At 34.9% G+C, this 13,493-nt stretch overlaps 1 protein-coding gene across 1 annotated transcript in view; it reads left to right on the top strand.

The window, feature by feature from the left end:
• LOC126885884 (puromycin-sensitive aminopeptidase) overlaps positions 1 to 13,493 on the top strand; it is a 191,242-nt gene that overhangs the window by 143,456 nt on the left and 34,293 nt on the right. Inside the window, exon 5 of the mRNA XM_050652678.1 lies at positions 9,192 to 9,751. Within this exon, the coding sequence (XP_050508635.1) occupies positions 9,192 to 9,751 (560 nt within the window). The remainder of the gene's footprint in view (positions 1 to 9,191; positions 9,752 to 13,493) is intronic.

Raw genomic sequence — 13,493 nt, 5'->3', positions numbered from 1 at the left:
TTCGGAAAAGAAATTCAAATATATTGACAGTCTGCCGGATTTCGTGTGACGTGCATTTGATTGTGTTCCAGTGGATCGACCAAGAGATATGCTGTTGCTGCTTAAACCTCTGCTTCACATCATTACGGATTTGAACATGTAATTTTGACTGTTGGCCATTTAGGTAGAAGCTAGTTTGGAGGCATGATCTGCTTTTTGATTACCGGGGATGCCGATATGGGATGGTATCCATATCATAATAACAACTACACCATGAGAAGCAAGTATACCATGTATGTTATGGATTTCGTGAGCTAAATTTTGAATGCTGAACATATAAACTTTTTATGGAGAAGAGTGACGATAAGAATCTATGCAAATTGCTTGGTTTTTACTATGGATTTTTAGGGATTTAAAAGCTTCTAATATTTCTCCAGTATATTCTTCTTCAGGTGTCATCTCCGCTACGGAGGTTGGCAATCATCATAGCTATTTTAATTTTTGAGGCAGTAGCTCTAAATAGTTGTTTTGAGCTGCATCCAAACCATTCTCTCAGGTTCTTCAACCATGAAATTCGTCTTCTTCCGATGCTTCTTCTGCCATATATCTTTCCCTGCATTGTGAGTCGTAGGATGCCATACTTCTCGCCCCGCATCGCATGCCCGAGATGATGTGGCTTATTTTCTTTAATTGTAAGTTCAACTTCCTTCTCTTTACCTATTCTTCTCAGTACTTCATTGTTTGTAACTCTATCTACCCAGGAAACCCTCATAATTCTTCTATAGGTCCACATTTCAAATTTCAGTATATACGCTATCTATATTTTTTAATAAAAATTATTTTTATTGTCTCATCAACTGTGGTATAAGCACTTCTAGTGCCTATGCCTAGTTCACTTTTGGAAGCATCTGTGTATAAATTTTTTTGGAATTGGTTCTTCTGTAGGATTTCTTCAAAGAGTTGCTTTATTAGAATGCTCGGAGTTTCGTGTTTGTTGTAGGCCAACAGAGAAGTATTTAAATGTGGGATTGATCTGTTCCAAGGAGGATTATCTGGAATTGGATATAGAATTGTTTTTGTAAGGTCGTTGGCATTTCTTAAGGTTGATTTCTGGGTTTCAATAATTGATTGGATCTTTCTCGGAAGATCTGGGAGACATGTTGAATTTATTAAACGGTAGACGGGATTAGATGGATTTGCAGATATTGTAGCAAAGTAAGATTGTAGGAGATTCTCTCTTTGAATCCAGAGGGGTGGTTCATTAGCCTCGCAATAAAGGGTCTCTACAGAACTGGATTATGCACAGAGATAATGGAAGTATTATGCACAGAGTTGAGTAACTTTAAGTCAGAATTTGATGCAGACATGTATATGAAACTACCGTGGTCCAGTTTAGAGCGAATTAAGGTACATATATAAACATTAAATAAGATACTTTCGTCCGCACTCCAAGTATACTGTGACAGTGCCTTGATTATATTGAGGCTCTTCTAGTTCGCCTATATGCTGCTTCCAAGTTACCCTACTACCAAAAGTTAAACCAAGTATTTTGTACTGTGTAGCAGGTTGCAACGGTATTTTGGAAAACAAGGTCTTCTGCTAAACCGGATTAATTTTCATTTGGAAGGTGATAGTATTAACCCTGCGTTTTTAGCCCATTTGCTGAGTTGATTTATGGCGGTTTGCAGTACGTTACATATATGGCAATTGAATTTTTTCCTTGACAATATAAAATAAGATCATCCGCATCGGCGGGTGTAAATAATTTCCTCACCAAAATAATCTTTTACCTGCGTTTATAAGGGTATGTCATAATCCCACAGGTATTTTCCCCACCAAAACCAAAATGGTTATTTCAGGTAGATTTTACTAAAAGGCATTCAATTGCATTATTTATCTACTATTAAATTACAGTAGGTACCTATAATTATAATAATTGATTAATTAATTATAGTATTTTATTTTTAGTCACAATTGGAATTTTGACAAAAATGGAATGTTTAATAGAAAGTGAAAGCGGTAAACCTTACGCGGTATTGGTATTTGAAAATTTTATTTTTTATAAAGTGAAAGTTTTAAAAAGTAAAGAAGTATTCTGGAGTATAAAACAACTTGTAGTGCGAAATTTTTTCCTATTGGTGCAACTTTTACAATATCTAGAAGTAGCCGACAACATAATCATGAACCAGATTGTCAGAAGTTAGATCGAAAAATTGTTTATAACTATTGTAAACGTTAAGCCCAAGAGAATTGAAAAACCAGCAAAAATTATACGCCAAGCACTTGCAGCTAATTTGTCTGAAACAATTACTACGATTGTTGTCAGTTACATAAGAAAAAATATATAATTATCGACGAAAAATGATGCCTGGTCGACTTCCTTCCAATATTGATGAGGTTCAAGAATTTTTGACGGGGTGTGCTCAAAAAACAACTAAGAAAGAAAATTTTCTCTTTATAAACTGTGTCAAAAGTAGGATAATTGTATTTAGTTGTGAAACAAATATAAGACTTTTAGCCACATTGAATTTTATTATATGGATGGCACATTGCAATTATTCATTATTCATGGGCTAATTAATGGGCATTATATTTCTTTATTATACTGTTTACTGCCAAACAAAAAACAGAAATTTACAACAATATTTTTTATTTGTTAAAATCAGAAATTTTTAAAGCCTCTAAATTGAGTTTAATGCTAGTAAATTTTTGAAGATTTAAAAAAGGAATGCAATTATTGAAATTTGTCCGAACACTGAAATACATGGTTGTAAATTTCACCTACACTAAGCTTGGTATAGAAATGTCTTGGTCTCTTAATTTGATATCAGAATATAAAAATGATTCTGAAAGAGGCAAGTGGCTCAAACATACTTTTGGCCTTACATATAAAACCAGAAGACGTATCAGATTGTTTTGTGTTTGATTAATGTCATGCAAACCAGGAAAGGGAGCGTTCAAGTATTACGTAACGCACCTTGGGGGAGGGGGTCTTGCATAACGTTACGGCGCGTTAGATAGGGGAGGGGGGTCAAAAATCTTCAAAAACTGCGTTACGTAATACTTGAACGCCCCCAAATGAAATTTAAGATAGATATGTTGATTATTTACTTTAAACTTATATAGACGAAAATGCCATATTCTCCCCATATTTGTGGACAGAGGCAAATTCTTTTGTTATTCGTATTACGAATGCTTGCGAATCTTTTCATTCGCATTTTAATTTATCGTTTTGTAATACGCATCCATCCATATATATTTTCTTTGAAAAAATTAAACAATTTCAGGTAGATACGTATGTTAAAATTTAAAGTTTGCATATTGCAAAACCTATCAAATATAAACAAGTTAAACTGAAATTGAAAAATATAGTAAATTTATTAATAAGATATCAGTCTAAACAAATGACTAGAATGGATTTTGTAAAGTGTCTGTCTTATTATAGTAAATAATAAATAATAATTTATACGTCTTGCATATTATCTATATTATAAACTATTATTATAATGTAAGGAAATTAATGTCTTGTATTCGGATTTCGCATGCTTTCATAATAGACATTCTTAAATTAAACCTATATTTTTATTTTATTACCTGAGTGAGTTGGTGAGGAAAATACCTACCGGATTAATAGGAACCTTTAAATTTGGTGAGGAAAATACCTGTCGGATTATATGTTTTTACTGGTTGGTGAGGAATTTACCTCCGCCCATCCGCATACATTACATATTTGACTGGTAGACAAACACTCGAACAATGTCATTTATGGCCAGGTTGTACTGAGTACGGAACCTTGTGGAATTAAACGTAATAAATTAGAGAGCCGTCTCTGATGATGGGAATCAATTACAATAGATGATATTATACTGACAGGAAAACGGTTATCTTCGATTATATTCTTACATGATTAATTTGCAAAAGTAGGTAGGATTTACAGGTGTTTACATCGAAAATAATTATAATACTGCATATTTGAATTAATCATTGTTATTCATCTAATTAAAATGTTACGTATTCTTGCAATTATCGGTACCGTAGGAAGATTTACAATTGTCTTAGTGTTCTTAGAATAGAATTGCACAAAAAGAACGCATTATTACGACTATTATATTTAATTTTGGAGGTGTGTTTCAATCAACGTTGAATAATTTATCTCTTTAATTATGATAATGTTTAACCGTGCATTATTTTAACTGCGTCATATATTTTATTTTTATTTCAGTTACTGTTGAATTGTTTTTATCAGAGTTTGATATTAAAAAGCATTGTTTAATTTTTAGTTGAGCCATTCGTTATATTACTGATTTACTTATTTTTTAATTCACAATTTCCGTACTACAGTATAGAAATGTGGACTAGTTGTACCAACTTGAAACTGAATGTTTCATAGCGATTCCTAACCATATCAACGATGACAGTTTTGTCGGATGAATCAGTGTAGAGTGTAGTGTCGACATAATGATACAAAATATAGTTTCTTTTGAAAATAAAAACTAATAAAATTTAAATAATTTTCTTTAGTGAAAATATAAATTTATTTTATATAAAACTTTTTTATTATACAAAAAACAAACGAAGCAGTAACAAAGAGGCAGGCCATAAATTAAATCACATATTCTGGGACCAAAAACAGTTCGATTGAACTTATCTTAGTACAAATGTGCACATAAGAAAACTTACAGCTCTTTAAAGTTGCAAAATGAAAATAAATTTTTTCCAATACATACACTTGCGATCATAGAATCCGGGTCACCCTGAAAATTTCAAGTTTCTTGAACATTGTTTGAAAAAAAAACGGTTTTTTATTGTTTTTATTGAAACAGCAGATAACAAACCAAATTGTTGATAATTCAGACAAACGAAAAAAAATGGAAAGTACAGAACGTGGTAGAACATCAGTGAAATTTCAATGTTTAATATCGTGTATTGCCTCCCCTTGCCCTAATAACCTCATGTAGACGACGCGACAGGGCATACTCTCAATTTTACTCCGGATTACATGTTGTGGTATGTTATTCCACTCTCTAACTAACAGATCATTAAGCTCCTGTGCGTTGTTAGGAGAAGGTATATGGGTTTGAATACGTTTTTTCAAATCGTCCCAGATATGTTCGATAGGATTTATGTCCGGAGACCTAGCTGGCCAGGGTAACCTCGTAATTCCAACCTCGTCCAAGAATTACATACTGTTCCTGGCAACGTGCGGTCGCGCATTATCCTGCATAAAAACGGCATCTTCTCCAAAGCCCCACCATGGCAGGCATAACATGTTCCTCCAGAATCTCCGTAATGTACCTTCGTGCAGTTAAGGACCCATTTTCGACAAAAGGTAACTTTGTGTGGAAGTCGGAAGCCACACCTCCCCAAGCCATAACCGAGCCACCAACAAATGGCATTCTTGGAGCAATGCAAGCTTGTCAAAATCGTTCGCCGGTTCTCCTCCAAACTCTTACACGTCCATCGGATCCAGTTAGGCAAAAACGGGATTCGTCTGAGAATAACACTTTGCTTCAATCGTTAATTCCCCAATGCGCGTATTGTCGAGCAAAAGCTAGTCGTGCAACTCGTTCCTCCCGGCGAAGTGGCGGTCCTGTAGCCATTATCCGAGAAGATAGTCCAGAAGAGCGAAGTCTTCTCCTGACTGTTGCAACGCTAACGTTGCAATTTCGTACTTCCTGTAGACGATTTCGATGCATAACTGCAGTTGAGGTCCGGTTTCGTAAAGCTTGACTCACAAGGAAACGGTCTCTCGTCCGTGGCTTTTTTTCTTGGTCCAGAGCCAGGCCGTCTGGTTAGCAAACCCGTCTCCTGAAATCGTTGAAGTACACGTTGCACCGTAGAAAGGCTTACACCAACAGTTCTTGCGACTTGCCGTTGAGCGTGACCGTCTTCCAAAAGCGCAACAATTCGTGCCGTTTCAACAACAGTCAAAGGTATTTTTGGCAAAAAATAAACAATATTAAACACTAATAATGACACTAATGAACAATTATGACGGCAATAATAAACGGTGTTCGCTACGTTTGACAGTTATAGATACCATTCATTTTGACACGTTTGCGCTTTTCCGCGAAATCAGCAATATAGGAATTCTTTGTTACAAAGGAAATCGCTAAGCCGATAACAATTGTCAGAAACATATATTAGTTTGTATTTGTGTTATTATTATTTACGGTAAAGCTCGTTAAAAATGAAACATCGGTGGTTTTTAAGGTGACCCGAATTTTATGATCGCGAGTGTATATCGAAAACTATTAGAGATTTTTTATTGAAAATGGACATGTGGCGTTCTTATGGCAGGAACATCTTAAAAAAATAATAATGAAATCTGTGCACCCAATAAAAATGTTATGGAGATTTTGTTCCCTTAAACCCCTTCAAATATTTGTGTACGTTCCAATTAAATTATTATTGTGGTAACATTAGTTAAACACAATGTTCTTACACCTTTTTGCCTCTTAGTACTTTTTCGATAGGTCAGATTTATCGAGATATTTTGAACATTATTTGTAAAATCCACCACATCTTTGTAAATGGTTAAGTAAGATTATAGAATATTATTTTCATAATATATTTACCAGGTCTCTATAATCTTAGACGTAACCAGTTAAAAAGATGTGGATTTTACAAATGTTCAAAATATCTCTGGCTATAAAGATAAAAGATACTAACTGGCTTATCTAAAAAGTACTAAGAGGCAAAAAAGGTTTAAAAACATTGTGTTTAACTAATGGCACCACAATAATAATTTAATTGGTTTGTATACCAATATTTTTTGGGGGGGTTTAAGGTAACCAAACCCCCATAAATTTTTTAAGGGGTGCACAAATTTCACTGTTATTGTTTTTTTTTAAGATGTTCCTGCCATAAGAATACCCATTGTTCCATGTCCTTTAATAGTTTTCGATTTTAGCTGTTTTACAGTGAAAATTAAACTCTGGGTTCGAATTTATACACGACTATGTATTTATACAACTTTACAGTTCGGAATTATGTCTAACTAACTCCATCGCAGGCAATTCCATTGGCTCCAGTGGGCCTTGACTTCTGGACCACATGCACTAATGTTCTGCCAACTAGGTCTCTCACCTCGACGCATCCAATCCGACTCTTCCGACACTCTTTTTATACATGGATCATCTTGGGCGTCTTGTAACTGTTGGGGCTGCCATTGCATATTAACGACGGTGGTTCTTCTTACAGGGCAAAGTTGTTCCTCTACTTTAAGCCGGTGATTACAACTTTAACCGCATGGCCGTCTCGAGGGAGCATCTGTATTTGAACAAACTCTTCTAGCCCTCTTCGCGCGTCTCTTCGGCATCGTTTCACGAAACACTCTCCATACCATTTCCTCCAAACGTTCATCGTTTCGTTTATCGCCTTTTTCCACGGTTAGTACTCGATTGTTCCGCGAAGCTTGGCTAGCTACTTCGTGATCCAAGGCGATAGCGAGCGCTTCATATAAAACTTTCAGTCTCACTAGTCGTAAAGCTTTCTGCAGTTCACTCTTTCGCAACCCATTCACGAAGGTATCTACACCAAATTCTTCTAAAATTCTGTCTCTCGCCTCCGGATAAGCCAATCGCAACACACGAGCAATATCTGCTTTAAATTCTTGCAGATACTTACTTGTTCGTTGAATTTCACTTCGCAGTTGTGCTTTGTATACTTGTTATAGATGGGCATCTCCATAGCGTTTTTCCAGACGAGTGAACCAGGTCTGGTAACATTTTTCTTGGCCCTTAGGAATTGACCTTAATATATTTGCAGCATCACCTCGTAGAGCAGCAGTCAATGATTGGTGGTCGTAAGAGCTATGGACCAAGAAGACTTTCCATCAAAGGGTCGCAATTTGAATCTCATATGATGCGACGTTTCGTCTCTCGGTGGTTCTTCTTTCACTACAGGATCTAAAGCTATTGCATTAACTGGTGGTAGAACTTTTGTATGGTTACCATAGTCTCTAATTATTTGATCTTCTCCTTCTAACATTTCTACATTGTTGTCTACACTTTTCTATATCTTATCGAATGCTCTAGAAACTTCTTCAAATTTCTCGTAGTTCTGTCTACAAACTTCTTTAATTACATCCATGAGAAGTCTCGTCAAATCTTTTAGCAACATTTTCGAATTTCTCGTCGCTTTTTCTAGAAGTTTCATTGATCTTTTGAGAAACAGTTTCAAATTTGTTGTCGCTTTTTCTATAAGTTTCATCGGTCTTTTGAGAAACAGTCTCAACAGTTATTTTCAATAAGACTGCTTCTTCCGCTGACTGGAAGTGGAACGTCTCTGGGTCATCTCCATTTTTTCTGAGAACATCTCTCTCACGCAACTGTTTTATGGAAAGCTCTACTAGCAGAATCTTTGGTCCGCACACACGTACTTTTCAAATTTTCTTTTAAAAGTATTTTCGAAGACCGAACAATTAACAAACTCAGATTATTCCCGACGAACAAAGTCCAAAAGTCTTTTAAAATCACTTTTAATTTATATTTAAATTGAAACCTCACACCGTAACACCAAATGTAGCGGTTTTACAGTTAAAATAAAACTCGGTTCGAATTTATATACGACTATTTATTTATACAACTTTACATTTCGGAATGCTGTCTAACTAACTTAAACTTAAAATAACATCGTTCTCTGCTTAAATATGAAATAACGTTATTCTCGAGAAATCTGGACTCGCCATCTCTTGTCAAGAGACTGACTAGTACTCGGACTAGTGCTGAATGAGACTGAGACTTACTACTTGAAATTGCAGAAATTTGGAGGATTATTAAGAGAAAATTAAAAAAAGCTTTTAAGTCAATTATGAACATTTTATAAGATTTTGACTATATTACTACCTTTCGGCGAGATATTTACAATAATTACCTTTAGAATACAAAACTGTCTCCATACAATCCCTTCGTCTATATAGCTATATGCTTATAGCTATGTATCAAAAATACACTGGGATTCAAAATTAACAGGACACCTTAAAAATGGGTCAATTTTGATGTCTCGAATTTCCTAAACCTGTTGTCCGATTTAAGTGATTTTTGAATATGTTATAGCCTTATTATTTGACATAATCGCTGTTACTAGACAGGTAAATGGAATAGTAACCTTACCAATACACAGTACCATAGGTAAATGTAACACAACCTTATTTTTAGTGAGTCTTCTATTTCTATTCCTATGTTTCATTCTATTGTTTTTTGTTTCAGAGAAACCTGTCTTCTCGTAGATCCTAAAAACACTTCGGCTGTTAGCAAACAATGGATTGCGCTAGTCGTAGGTCACGAACTTGCTCATCAGTGGTTCGGAAATCTTGTGACTATGGAATGGTGGACCCATCTGTGGTTAAATGAAGGTTACGCTTCATTTGTAGAATTTCTCTGCGTCAACTACCTCTTCCCCGAGTACGATATCTGGACTCAATTTGTTAATGATTCGTACATCAAAGCTCTAGAATTAGACAGTTTGAAAAATTCTCATCCCATCGAAGTACCTGTTGGAAACCCCTCCGAAATTGACGAAATATTCGATGACATTAGCTACAACAAAGGAGCTTCTGTTATAAGAATGTTGCATCATTATATCGGAGATGAGGATTTCAGGAAAGGCATGCATTTGTACTTAACCAGACATCAGTACAAAAATACTTTCACAGAAAACTTGTGGGCTGCTTTAGAGGAAGCCAGTCAAAAACCAGTTGGGGACGTTATGTCTTTTTGGACCAAACAAAAAGGATTTCCCGTTGTTAAAGTTACACAGCAACCGGCAGGTAAGATTTTTTTATTACTATAATCAAGATCAATTATCAATATCAACACCATAAAATAAATAATTAGGTATGATTTGAAAATTGGCTGTTGCATCTGACGATGGTCAAAACATCGTGATTTATTACATCTGCAGCGGGACTCCGTGCTGTAAAATTGTGGCTGTAGTGCAACTTTTGAAACATTTGTGGAGACAATTATAATAAATGTAGTACTGGAATTAGTGCCTCTTTATTCTGTGGACGCTTGGGGCGGGCGTCCAGCGGTACAGACCCCGGAGGGGCCCGAAGGGACCCGTTCCTTTTAATAATAATAAAAATAATGTCCGCTAAATAATCTACAAATTTTTTGAAAATAATCTCATACGCAGATGCGGTAATACACTACGAACGCCTATGTTCTTTTGTTACATCTCTTCACGCCTATACATAAATTTGCCCATGTTCGATCTTATATCTTTGAGATAGCTCTATTGGCACTGATTTGGGCAAGTATTTTGGTACGAGTGAATGCAATAGAGGAAAATGGAAAGGTCAATGCTGAGTATATCGCTTCGTGACCGAGTTAGAAATGAAGACTTAAGACGAAGAACAGGAGTTACCGATGTAATTTCCCGAATTGCCACCCTGAAATGGAACTGGGCCGGACACGTCGCCCGAATCAGTGATGGGAGATGGTAGTCTAAGAGCTAGTGAACCCTCCGACTAACGGTCTTCCTGCAAGGCTAGAAATTTGTATAGTGATAATTCATAGCACACCAGGCTAAAAACTATGACCTGGCAGGCATCAGCCCTGCACGTGTATCTACCAGGTGACTCAAAAAGTGCATAGTTTAGGGGAAAAATAAACTTTCTCCTGTAAGGTTTAAATTTAAGTATGTGTTTGAGTAAGTTATTTAGAAGAAATGTGCACAATGCCAGGCGATTCTGAACAGCATAAGACCTTGCCAGGCGAGGGAAAAGATTAGTGGATTTTCCTAAAATTATTTTTTTTTGCATCGAACAAAGTTTTTTATGTTTTTTAAATCATTCCAAACAGTCTTTAGTGATTTTTCTCTTAGGTTAATAGTTTTTGTTATATAAGTGATTAAAAATTTTGAAAATTGCGAAATCGGCCATTTTTAACCTTAAATCGGACATTTAACTAAAATTTCAATGTTGCCAAGGTAGGTAGATATTCTTTAAACATTCATTGATGAAATGCCGAAGAGTTTTTTGCAATACAATATCGAAAACCCCTTTTGTTTTTTAATTGCTAATCAAGCGGGCGCGAAACTGTAGTATAAGTGAGGACGTTTGAGTTTGCATAAATTCTCAGACAGGTCGATTTTTAATCTTAAATTAGGACTTTTTGGCATATATATGATACTAGTGACGTCATCCATCTGGGCGTGATGACGTAATCGATGATTTTTTTAAATAAGAGTAGGGGTTGTGTGATAGCTCATTTGAAAGGCTATTGAATTCTCTATTCAGTAATATAAACATGAACATAATTATTTATACAAGGTATACAAAAAAATTTTTCTTCTTTTTGTCTAAATTTTTTAATAAAAAAAATTTTGTGTACACCCTGTATAAATAATTTTAATAATGTTTATTTTACTGAATTGAGAATTAAATAACCTTTCAAATGAGCTATCAACAACCCCTATACTTTAAAAAAATCATCGATTACGTCATCACGCCCAGATGGATGACGTCACTAGTATTAAATATATGCCAAAAAGTCCTAATTTAAGAATAAAAATCGACCTATCTGACGATTTCTCTTCAAATTTGCCCATTCTCGAGATAATGAATTTATGCAAACTCAAACGTCCTCACTTATACTACAGTGTCGCGCCCGCTTGATTAGCAATTAAAAAACAACGGGGTTTTCCATATTGTATTGAAAAAAACTCTTCGGGATTTGATCAATCAATGATTAAAGAATATCTACCTAGCTTGGCAACATTGAAAATTTCAGGTAAATGTCCGATTTAGGGTTAAAAATGGCCGGTTTCGCAATTTTCAAAATGTTTAATCGCTTATATAACAAAAACTATTAACCTAAGAGAAAAATCACTAAAGACTGTTTGGAATGATTTAAAAAACATAAAAAACTTTGTTCGATGCAAAAAAAATAATTTTAGGAAAATCCACTAATCTTTTCCCTCGCCTGGCAAGGTCTTATGCTGTTCAGAATCGTCTGGCATTCTACACATTTCTTCTAAATGACTTACTCAAACACATACTTAAATTTAAACCTTACAGGAGAAAGTTTGTTTTTCCCCTAAACTATGCACTTTTCGATTCACCTGGTAGATACACGTGCAGGGCTGATGCCTGCCAGGTCATGGTTTTTAGCCTTGGTGTGCTATGGATTATCACTATACAAATTTCTAGCCTTACAGGAAGACCGTTAGTCGGAGGGTTCACTAGCTCTTAGACTATGGACGAAGAGATTACTTGAGTGGAGGCCAAGATTAGACAAAAGAAGTACAGGAAGCTCTCTTACTCGTTGGACCTATCTCTGAACATTTCAAGGAAATGTCAAGAAATTGGATGCAAAGTGCTCAAAATAGAGCACAATGGACAAAAATGAGTGAGGCCTATGTCTAGCAGTGGACGCAAAGGGCTGGGTGATGATGATGAATGCAACAAGCAAAACGTTAGAAAATGTGGACGTGAACATGTCAATTGGAGTAGATCTAATAACATCCCTTTTGACCTTTGTTGGAGACGTAAGAAATAAGTTTAGCGAAATTTGAACTATTAGAAGTGAAAACTTTCTTTTGCGAAGGCGAGGGTATCTAAGACATATTCTCTACAACTTACTTTCAAAGAAGAGAAAAACATTTTTCGATGAAGCAGGTGAAAGTGAAACAATTTTAAAGGGACAAGAGAGATTCAGAATTAAAATATTGTTCTGAAGCTATTTCTTTGTGGCACCTTATGCAATTTACTATTTTACTTAGGAAATAAGCCACAATTTAAGTTGGAAATTAAATTTGTGACGTTTCGACTTCCACTTCGGAAATCTTAATAGAAATTATTTATAATTTAATATTTATCAATTTAATAATATTTTGTATTTCGATAACGATTCCCGAAGTCGAAATGTCAATAAATTTAATTTCCAACTTAAATTGTGGCTTATTTCTAAAGTAAAATAGTAAATTTCAGATTTAAAGTGTTTAATGTTATGTGATAATATTAGATACTCAAGGTCTTTTAAAGGAAATTGAAGGCTCCAATGATGTAACATCAACTTTTAGATGTTTTTTACGCTAGATAAAGAAGAAGTCAAGACGTCAATTAATACTTTGTGCCAGAAATATAAATAAGATGTTAATGAAACCAAAGAGAACTTACAATAGGGAACTTGCACATTTTTCTTTATTACATAATAATGTTCAGCTTTGTATAAAAATGAAATTTCCGAAATTTCACGCTTCAAAAACTCATAATAACTTAGAAGTACAAATTTAAAGTCTTCTGTATTTTAATATAGTTCACGACCCGTGACGTCACATAGTTTAACTATATGGTTCCGTTTATGGTTATATTTAGGTATAGGTATTCTTCTGCTTCTTCTTTAGTTTATTGGCCTCCACCTACTTGGGTATTTGGTCAGCTCGTCGTCGCGGAATAAAGGAAAAATATTTATATTCTAATGACATTTATCGTATGTCATTGTAATAATATATACCAGTTTTTTAAGATTGGAGTTTGATATAGTTATTGAAGGAAAGGAAAGAAG

The sequence above is a fragment of the Diabrotica virgifera genome, chromosome 6, assembly GCF_917563875.1.
Source record: "Diabrotica virgifera virgifera chromosome 6, PGI_DIABVI_V3a".
Taxonomy (NCBI): domain Eukaryota; kingdom Metazoa; phylum Arthropoda; class Insecta; order Coleoptera; family Chrysomelidae; genus Diabrotica; species Diabrotica virgifera.
Note: the sequence above shows the minus strand (reverse complement) of the source record. Positions and strands in the feature narration are given on the sequence as shown.